This window comes from Bactrocera latifrons, unplaced genomic scaffold, assembly GCF_001853355.1.
Source record: "Bactrocera latifrons isolate USDA-ARS-PBARC rearing strain unplaced genomic scaffold, ASM185335v1 scaffold_33, whole genome shotgun sequence".
NCBI classification, from domain to species: domain Eukaryota; kingdom Metazoa; phylum Arthropoda; class Insecta; order Diptera; family Tephritidae; genus Bactrocera; species Bactrocera latifrons.
The window spans coordinates 1,043,626-1,051,797 of NW_017536963.1; the positions used below are offsets into that span (position 1 = coordinate 1,043,626).

The 8,172-nt window shown below is 34.3% G+C and overlaps 4 protein-coding genes across 7 annotated transcripts; all 4 read left to right on the top strand.

Annotated features, from left to right (window-relative positions):
• Positions 1-1,890: 1,890 nt before the first annotated feature.
• On the top strand, positions 1,891-2,731 carry LOC108971185 (protein SGT1 homolog). Its single transcript, XM_018937072.1, has one exon. It carries the CDS (start codon positions 2,055-2,057, stop codon positions 2,598-2,600), a length of 546 nt encoding a protein of 181 aa, XP_018792617.1. The 5' UTR covers positions 1,891-2,054; the 3' UTR covers positions 2,601-2,731.
• Positions 2,732-3,025: 294 nt separating this feature from the next.
• Positions 3,026-4,090, top strand: LOC108971166 (deoxyuridine 5'-triphosphate nucleotidohydrolase). 3 transcript variants are annotated; one of them, XM_018937039.1, is made up of 2 exons: positions 3,026-3,154; positions 3,225-4,090. In XM_018937039.1, the coding sequence occupies exons 1-2, from the start codon at positions 3,041-3,043 to the stop codon at positions 3,915-3,917; spliced, it is 807 nt and encodes a 268-aa protein (XP_018792584.1). In that variant the 5' UTR covers positions 3,026-3,040; the 3' UTR covers positions 3,918-4,090. The 3 variants fall into 3 exon arrangements, with proteins under 3 accessions (XP_018792584.1, XP_018792586.1, XP_018792587.1); XM_018937041.1 differs by having other exon boundaries at positions 3,026-3,142; XM_018937042.1 differs by having other exon boundaries at positions 3,073-3,158.
• Positions 4,091-4,342: 252 nt separating this feature from the next.
• LOC108971165 (putative deoxyribonuclease TATDN1) lies at positions 4,343-5,625 on the top strand. The gene is made up of 4 exons (XM_018937038.1): positions 4,343-4,481; positions 4,540-4,719; positions 4,803-5,409; positions 5,471-5,625. The coding sequence occupies exons 1-4, from the start codon at positions 4,439-4,441 to the stop codon at positions 5,577-5,579; spliced, it is 939 nt and encodes a 312-aa protein (XP_018792583.1). The 5' UTR covers positions 4,343-4,438; the 3' UTR covers positions 5,580-5,625.
• Positions 5,626-6,106: 481 nt separating this feature from the next.
• On the top strand, positions 6,107-8,172 carry LOC108971176. Of its 2 annotated transcripts, XM_018937058.1 has the most exons (4): positions 6,112-6,331; positions 6,416-6,599; positions 6,660-7,144; positions 7,203-8,172. In XM_018937058.1, exons 1-4 carry the CDS (start codon positions 6,318-6,320, stop codon positions 7,249-7,251), a joined length of 732 nt encoding a protein of 243 aa, XP_018792603.1. In that variant the 5' UTR covers positions 6,112-6,317; the 3' UTR covers positions 7,252-8,172. The 2 variants fall into 2 exon arrangements, with proteins under 2 accessions (XP_018792602.1, XP_018792603.1); XM_018937057.1 differs by having other exon boundaries at positions 6,107-6,331; positions 6,416-7,144.

The window sequence follows — 8,172 nt, forward strand, 5'->3', positions numbered from 1 at the left end:
CACGTAGCGAAAAGAAGAAACGACTGGCGCGCTGTTGTTAACTCGGCTATAATCGCGTAAGCGGTGACTACGCCAATCAAGAAGAAGAAGTAATATTATATAATAATATTATATATATTGTCACCTAATATACAAAACAACGTATTATCAAAAATAAAGGGAAATTGCTAACAGATATTATAACCAAAATTTAACCAATTTATAACGAAAATTCAATATATTTTTTTTTTATTTTTAACGCAGAAAGGAGTACAATGCGAAAGTACTTCAGTCATCCTGATATTATATAATATGAATTTTATAATATTATCATAGAGTTTTAGTTATTTGTGTTTCTTAAATATAAATCACATATTATACATACATATACATATGTAGATGGAGAAAGTGTTCACAACTCAATTATAACTTGAAAAATGTTGGAAAGTATTTTTTATTGTAATTAATGTAGAAAAAAGAATCACGCAAAAAAACAAACAAAGAAAATTCGTTAAGAATCCTACATGTTTGGTGTTTAGGCTATGGCAACGCTCGTTTTCCTCATAATTGTAAACAATCTTATCTTTGCAACGACGAATGTGCTAAGGGATTTTTAAATTAATAAATTTAGGAAAAATATTACAAAATAAACTTATTTCAATGTTTAGAGTTTTTATTTAAATATGCAGTATGAAAAACGTGAATAAATTTTTTGAAAGATAGAAAAATACCTCGTATTTTAGTGCAAATTTTTTAACTTTTAATAGTTAATCAATTTTCTGTTTAACATATATAGAGAAAATGGTGCAAATGGTTTTTGTATCTTATGTTATTTGATGAATAAAGAAAAAATTATATTCTTTTGTGTCGAATGTAATTAAATAATATTGGTGTAATTAAATATATATTAATTAAAAAATGTGTGAAAAGTGTGTTAAACATAGTGAAATAACGAGCATTGTTTTTGCAAATTTTTGAACTTTAAACATAAATATCTCATAAACTATGAGTCTGAGGAGGGTATATGTGTATACATTTTTTAATCCTGAGGACCTCCTCTATCCATCCGTACCATCAAATGCGCGGCGCCGAAAGAATCGTAATATTGCCTTATTTTTCGATATTCCTCCTCTGGAGAAGCTCCCCTATCCACACATACCCCATTTATACGAAAATTCGGTGTTTTTCTTTATCCCTCCACCAAAGTAATCGGAATCGTGCCGAATTTTGTTATAAAAATCGTCTTGTTTTAGATATTACCTATTTAATGGAAGTAATGGACGCATTTTTTTGATTTGAAAAGACGTGCGTGAGTTGAATTCAGTTGCTTTGCTTCTAATTTATTTCTTAGTTTACACTTTTTTCTATTGATAGTGTTAATCAGCTGTGACCAATTTCGCTATTGAAAAACAGATGGCGCTAAGTTAGTGAGATTATCTACTCAACAGCCCAACTCTTGTGATTAAGTCTATTTCGAAAATGTAGCTATTTTTATTTTCTTTTTGGATAATAGTCCATTTTTTTAAATAAATTTCAATTATTGTACAAAAATTAACAAAACTGTGTTTTGCTGGTTCTTTCTAGCCACGTTTTTTGATACAAAAAACTTTCAAGTCGAATTTTGATACAAAAAACCACCACGCCTTCGGTTCGCCTTAAAAATCGCAAAGGCAAAGTTGCTTAGAATGATCCGTAGAACATTTTATACTGTCCTTTACAAGAGATAGACATGGTTCTATACTGATAGGAGACGTCAATATATTCCAGATTTAAATATTGGATTATGAATAAAACATAATTATGGAAATGTATGGCTATGTTTATTTAATCACATGTTGTCGTTGACATACATCTCTGCATACAAGAAATAATTGTCATACCTTCCGAACACTTCCTCGTTCTAGAAATCAAAACAAATTACAGCTGTCAAATAATAAATTCTCATTGACCTGTGTAGAACAAAAATAATAAGCAACAATTTTGCAAATCAATTCGTTTGTTGTACTTGCGATTTTTTGATTAGTTATCACTTAATAAAGAGTCAAACATTGAAAAAAAAAAAAACTACATAAAAAATGTCGGTGCGTCACGATTGGTATCAGTCCGAAACAAAGGTGGTGGTAACGGTTATGTTGAAAGATGCAGTTAGCAAAAATTACAAAGTTGATATCCAGCCGGAACATTTAAACATGACAGCCGATGGTTATGAGCTTGACCTGCAGTTATATCGTCCGGTTGATGTTAGTAAATGCTCGCACAAACCTTATTCAACTAAAGTGGAAATAACGTTAGCGAAACAAGTTGGCGAACGATGGGATAACTTAGAGAAGAAGGAACTCCCACCACCAACAGCTGCGCCACCACCGCTTCACAAAAAGGACTGGGACAGTTTGGCAAAGGAAGTGGAGAAGTCGGAGGAAGAGGACACTAAAAGCGAAGAGGCGTTAAATCGACTTTTTAAGAAAATCTATTCTTCATCATCTCCAGAGGTACAAAAGGCAATGAACAAGTCGTTTTCCGAATCTGGTGGCACTGTGCTTAGTACAAATTGGCAAGAGGTGTCTAAAGATAAAGTTGATATTAAACCACCAGAAGGTGCGGAATTCAAAAAGTGGGATTAGTCGCATGGCGGAAAATATTGCACGACAGAAACATATGGATTGGACTTCGCATCACTTTAATTTTTCATTTATTTATAACGAAATTCATGAAATAAAAAATTTTATAGTAACATTTACTTATCGTTTCCAAAGCATTCAGGTGTATGAATTTTTAAACGACACAGCTGTAAATTCGGCAAGCATTTTTCAAAAGTTTTTCGAAGAATCTTTCGGTCTACAAAGGAAGAATAATAGCACAAAAAGCTAATAATTTTTGGAAAAATTTTCCTTTTAGTGATTGCTTTTCAGTATTCACAATAAACATAGAATTCGATGTTCAACAATTGTGAATGAGTGTGTTTAAAAAAGAAGAGTGGGTAAAACATCTGTCCAATTGCTTTCGATGACAAAAACAAACGTTTTCTACCAACAAAAATTTAAAAGCGCAATTTTTGGCAAAAATGGCGCGAATTATAGCATCCTTTGCAAAAACCACCATTCCAAAATTGGCTGGCGAAGTGAGCGGATTTGTGGATCTTCATATACGTAGCTGTACACAAAAAGTTGGTAGTGTAGTGAGTTAGTATTTTGTGTTTTTATTGGGAATAAAAATCCATTAACATATGTAATATTGCTTTCCAACAGATGTCGACTGTCGAAGTATTGAAGAAAAAATTAGAAGACGTCGAAAGTCCCTTGCCTAAAAAGATGAAGGTTGAATCAAAATGTGTACTGCGTTTTGCAAAGATGACCGAGCATGCTGAAGCACCGGTACGTGGTTCGCCACGAGCGGCCGGTTTTGATTTAAAAAGCGCTTACGATGTGAATATACCAGCGCGTGGAAAAGCTGTGGTGAAGACTGATTTGCAAGTACAAGTACCAGAGGGATCTTACGGACGTGTTGCGCCACGCTCTGGACTAGCTGTTAAGAACTTTATAGATGTTGGTGCTGGAGTTGTAGATGAAGACTACCGTGGTAACTTGGGCGTTGTATTATTTAATCATTCAGATGAAGATTTCGAAGTGAAACGAGGAGATCGAATTGCACAATTTATCTGTGAGCGCATTTTCTATCCAGAGTTGGAAGAGGTAGACAAACTTGATGATACAGAACGTGGAACCGGTGGTTTTGGTTCGACTGGTATAAAAGAGATCGCTGCCAAAAATGGTAATGGACGTGCGGCTATGGAAACTGAAGAAGTTAAAGATAAAGTGGAAGAAACTAAAGTTGATGGCAAGACGGATGAAAGTAACGAAGTTGCCAAGGATGAAAAACCAAAAAACGGTGATACAGTTCCTGAAGATACAAATGGTACTACTGCTACCGCTACGGCTTAAACCCGAAGGTTATGCTCTGCCGTGATGCAAGATATTTTGCTTAAAGTTATTACTAGTTTCTAAGCTCATCATTTCATTCCCCTAAAATTGCACCATTGTATTAACGCATTGTAATTTGTAAAATTCGCAGCCAATAATGCCATCACATTAAAGTTTTTAACTTATATTTAAAAGCTTTGTTTATGTCTAGAAAAAATAGCTAGTATGTGGAGTTGGACAGTATAGGCGGGTACGATATAAATTTATTTTGTTATCGATGTAAGTTATAATCAATATCTTTACATTAATTGTTGCTAAAATAACATTTTCTAACTCAATACTGATATACTCTGTGATGTCAATTTGGAGAATATATTTTTAACATATACTTGATTGAGACTAAAATAAATAAATGGGTAATCGATTTTAATAATTAATCGGATCATCGATAAATTTATTATAACATCTCGATCCGTAAATCATTATACTGATGTGAGGAATTTATTCTCATAGCACCTTTATTAGATTTTCTACCGTTCTGCATGCGAATATTCAACCAACTGAAAGTAGCAATGAAGTACATAGGTAAGATTGTCGACTGTCATAAAATTTATTTATTTTAAAGATATTTCTTGGTTCGTAGATATTGGTGCTAATCTCACGGACCCCATGTTTCGTGGCATCTATGGCGGTACACAGAAGCATACTGACGATTTGAATTTGGTGTTGGAACGTGCGTGGAAGCAAGGCTTAGAAAAGATGATAATTACAGTAGGCACGTTGAATGAGGCGGATGAGGCATTAAACTTGGCAAAAACGAATGGTAAGACTAACTATAAGCAGTACTATCCAATATGTGCTAAAAATACAACGAATTATATATTTAAAGCATTCATAACACCACAGATCGCCTGACAGTTACAATGGGTTGTCATCCAACGCGCTGCAATGAATTCTCGCCCGACCCGGAGCAATATTATGAAGGTTTACGTATGAAAATTCGTGAAAATCCTGACAAAGTAATCGCTGTGGGTGAATGTGGACTCGACTATGATCGGCTGCATTTCTGTGAAAAAGACACCCAGAAAAAGTATTTCGAAAAACAACTCAGTTTGGCGGCTGAATTTCGCTTGCCACTTTTCCTACACTGTCGCAGCGCACATGCTGACTTTATGGAAATACTCGAACGTAATCGAGACAAGCTATTGGAATGTGGTGGTGGTGTAGTACATAGCTTTGATGGCACTTTGGAGGAAGCAGAAAAAATAATCGCTTACGGTGGCCTCTACATAGGCTTAAATGGCTGTTCGCTTAAGACGTCAAAAAATTTAGAAGTGGTGAAGGAATTGCCGAACGGATGCATTATGTTAGAAACGGATTGTCCGTGGTGCGGCATAAGACCATCGCATGCGTGTGCTAAATTTGTAAAAACCAAATTTGCGACAGTTAAGAAAAAAGATAAATGGACAGCAGAGACACTGGTGGACGGACGCTGTGAGCCATGTCAAATAAGGTAAGTAACTCGCAGTTAGCAAATACCAGTAATAATAAATATCTTATTAATTAACTACTAGTCAAGTGTTGGAAGTTATTGCTGGCGTGAAGGAGAGCGATGCTACCAAACTTGCCGATATTTACTACGACAACACTTTGGAGTTGTTCTTTAATAAATGTAAAAAGTGAGCATTTTAATTTGTACATTCTTGCAAAAATAAATGTATAAAACTCATGGGGAATATTTTTCATTTATTAGCTGTTAAATACAAAGTTGTCAATGCAGTGCGCTGTCGTCAAAACAGTGTTCACACCAGAGACCGACGCCTGAAAGTATGTAAATATTCTCCGGCAAGTCACACACACATGCGCGCGCATATTTTTGTGTGCGGTACCTCCTGTGCGCTCATGCTTGCCTGGTAGAATCGCACAATTTCTCAACTGGTCATGGTCCCAAAACGCAATGAGGTGACCAGCCACAATTTTTTTCATATTAATTTATTTTTATTCAAACGGAATATATTTTAATAGTTTATAAGTGCATTTTTATTATATTTTTTTCATTTTAAGTATATTGTTGATATTTTACAGTTTTTTTTACTTTCTTTTCTTACTTTCTACATACTTACTACCATTTTTAATAGAAACAAATATTTAGCACTTAAATAATTTTTCTTTAATTTATTGTAAATCCATATTCTTTCCGCATCTCTTAAATGCAATTTTAAAATATTGTAAAATCTATTTATCGTGTTTCCCCCTGTTATGATTCACAATTGAGTTGTTTGTTGCATCGGCAGTTGTCAAAACAAAACGCTAGTTGTCTGTTCACAACTCAACTCTGTTGACTTTGCTAAGTTGTATGTGAGCTGTCAAAATCATACAACTGCCATTTATTATTTTGTTTACACGCCTGTTAACGTAAAAATGGAGAGGATCAAGTATGTGCAAGAAAATATAATAAATAATTTTTATTTTATAACATTCAGCAAAATAAATACTTATTTAAGAAATTATAATTGCAGCAAAGTATCAACCAAGCAACAGCTAGACCGCCTTGTCGACTTAGTTACAAAAAATCCCAGCGTTGGTAGAAACAGACGCTTATATGGCTCTAGTCGTGAAGAGTTGAAGAAAATTTGGCAGCAGTTTGCCGTCGAGCTGAATAGGCTGGGACCGCCGTCAAGAACGGGACCCGAATGGCAAAGGGTGAGTCACAATAAAGCCAAAAACAAAGAAGCAAACAATTTGCTTATACGTCTTACTCAGGTGTGGATCCATTATAAAGCTAACCTGAAGCGCAAGTTGGCACGTAATAGAGAAATCCAGGAGGCGAACGAACCCGGCGTTTTCCGCGAAATCAGTTTCTCTGCAACTGAGGAGAAGGCGTATGAAATTACAAAAAAACTAGATTTGCTATCGTCCAATACAACTGAATTTGTTGATGTGAGTACGAATGGTAACGAAACTCCGCCGCCAACTGCCGGGTCGCCGCCGCTAATTACTGAAAACGCCGAACCGCCGCCAAGCAAACATTCAAAGACAGCCGAAGCGCAGATGCATTTACTCGAGGGGATGGCTGGCAAGCAAGACGAAATGCTGCGTACGCTCAGACAACTGCGAAGCACCCAACATCGAATGTACCAGTTGAAGTTGGAGAAATTCAAGTTGCTGAAGAAGCGCGAAAAAGAAGCGAGTGCGCTGCGAAATCTACGAATAGAGCTTTCCAAAGAAAAATTAAAGCAAATTAAAAAGTAAATGTATACATAAGTATATATGTATGTGTGTGTTGAAATTATTTAATGGTTGTAGGCGAAAATTTCCTCTAAAGGATTTGATGAAAAATGCAAGCGCCTTTTAAAAACACTTTTTTTATTGAAAATTATTGCAGTTATTGTTATAATTTGCTTCACATAGGAATCTGTATATGTATATGTAGATTATATTATATAATATGTATGTAATTATGTATGTATATATTGTATATAATTGGTATGTAATTGAATCGATAAGATTTGCATAGTATACGTACATAAGTAGGTAGTTAATTATGCATCTATATAATTATGTATGTATGTATTTACGCGTAATATTCATCGCTTAACTCGGTTATTAGTCTTTCGTATAGTCTGCTAAATATTTTAGTATTACGTATGTATGAGCGTTCATTCTTACAGTTGTGTGTCTGCAGGCCGCATGAGCAGCAATTAATTAATAGTTAACTGCTTATGTTTGATTTTCGGCAAGTACGCGCTTTTCTCATGACTTGTGTCCACTTTGCGTACTCTCTTGTTGTTTTTGCATTTACATAAGGCCTTAACGCGCTTAGTGTCAGCTACAACTTCTTCAAATTAAACTTTTTTCATACAATTTCACACACATTTATAAAGTAGTACAGCTAGTAATTTTACAGTTAAGTTCCACTAAAATGTAAATACATAAATTAATATATACAAAATGTTATTGTTATACGTTTTTTTTGGTTTTATAAGTTTTAGTTTTAACAGATATGACGATGACTTAGTAGAAATATGAATTTTTAATATGAAAGTTTTTTTTTGCTTGAAATACATTATATGTATAGTATTGTTTTATATACTAGCAATTACATTGTAATTGTAAATCATACATTATGAATTTATTTGTATTTATGAAAAATGTTGGCGATTAGTTAATGGATTAGTTTGGTAGTGTAGTTGTAAGCGCCACTCAAATACACACGCACGTACTTTTTTTATGGCGCTTTTGGTTATAAAGTAATTAAAAAAAAAAAAAACCAAAA

What these genes read in the sequence shown, in the direction of transcription:
- LOC108971165 (XM_018937038.1), top strand. Translation starts at nt 4,439, where the DNA reads ATGCGAATATTCAACCAACTGAAAGTAGCAATGAAGTACATAG. An exon ending in AGTAGCAATGAAGTACATAG is followed by an intron (nt 4,482 to 4,539) that starts GTAAGATTGTCG and finishes CTTGGTTCGTAG; the next exon opens with ATATTGGTGCTAATCTCACG. An exon ending in TGTGAGCCATGTCAAATAAG is followed by an intron (nt 5,410 to 5,470) that starts GTAAGTAACTCG and finishes ATTAACTACTAG; the next exon opens with TCAAGTGTTGGAAGTTATTG.
- LOC108971185 (XM_018937072.1), top strand. Translation starts at nt 2,055, where the DNA reads ATGTCGGTGCGTCACGATTGGTATCAGTCCGAAACAAAGGTGGTGGTA.
- LOC108971166 (XM_018937039.1), top strand. Translation starts at nt 3,041, where the DNA reads ATGGCGCGAATTATAGCATCCTTTGCAAAAACCACCATTCCAAAATTG. An exon ending in CACAAAAAGTTGGTAGTGTA is followed by an intron (nt 3,155 to 3,224) that starts GTGAGTTAGTAT and finishes GCTTTCCAACAG; the next exon opens with ATGTCGACTGTCGAAGTATT.
- LOC108971176 (XM_018937057.1), top strand. An exon ending in AAATTAAAGCAAATTAAAAA is followed by an intron (nt 7,145 to 7,202) that starts GTAAATGTATAC and finishes TAATGGTTGTAG; the next exon opens with GCGAAAATTTCCTCTAAAGG.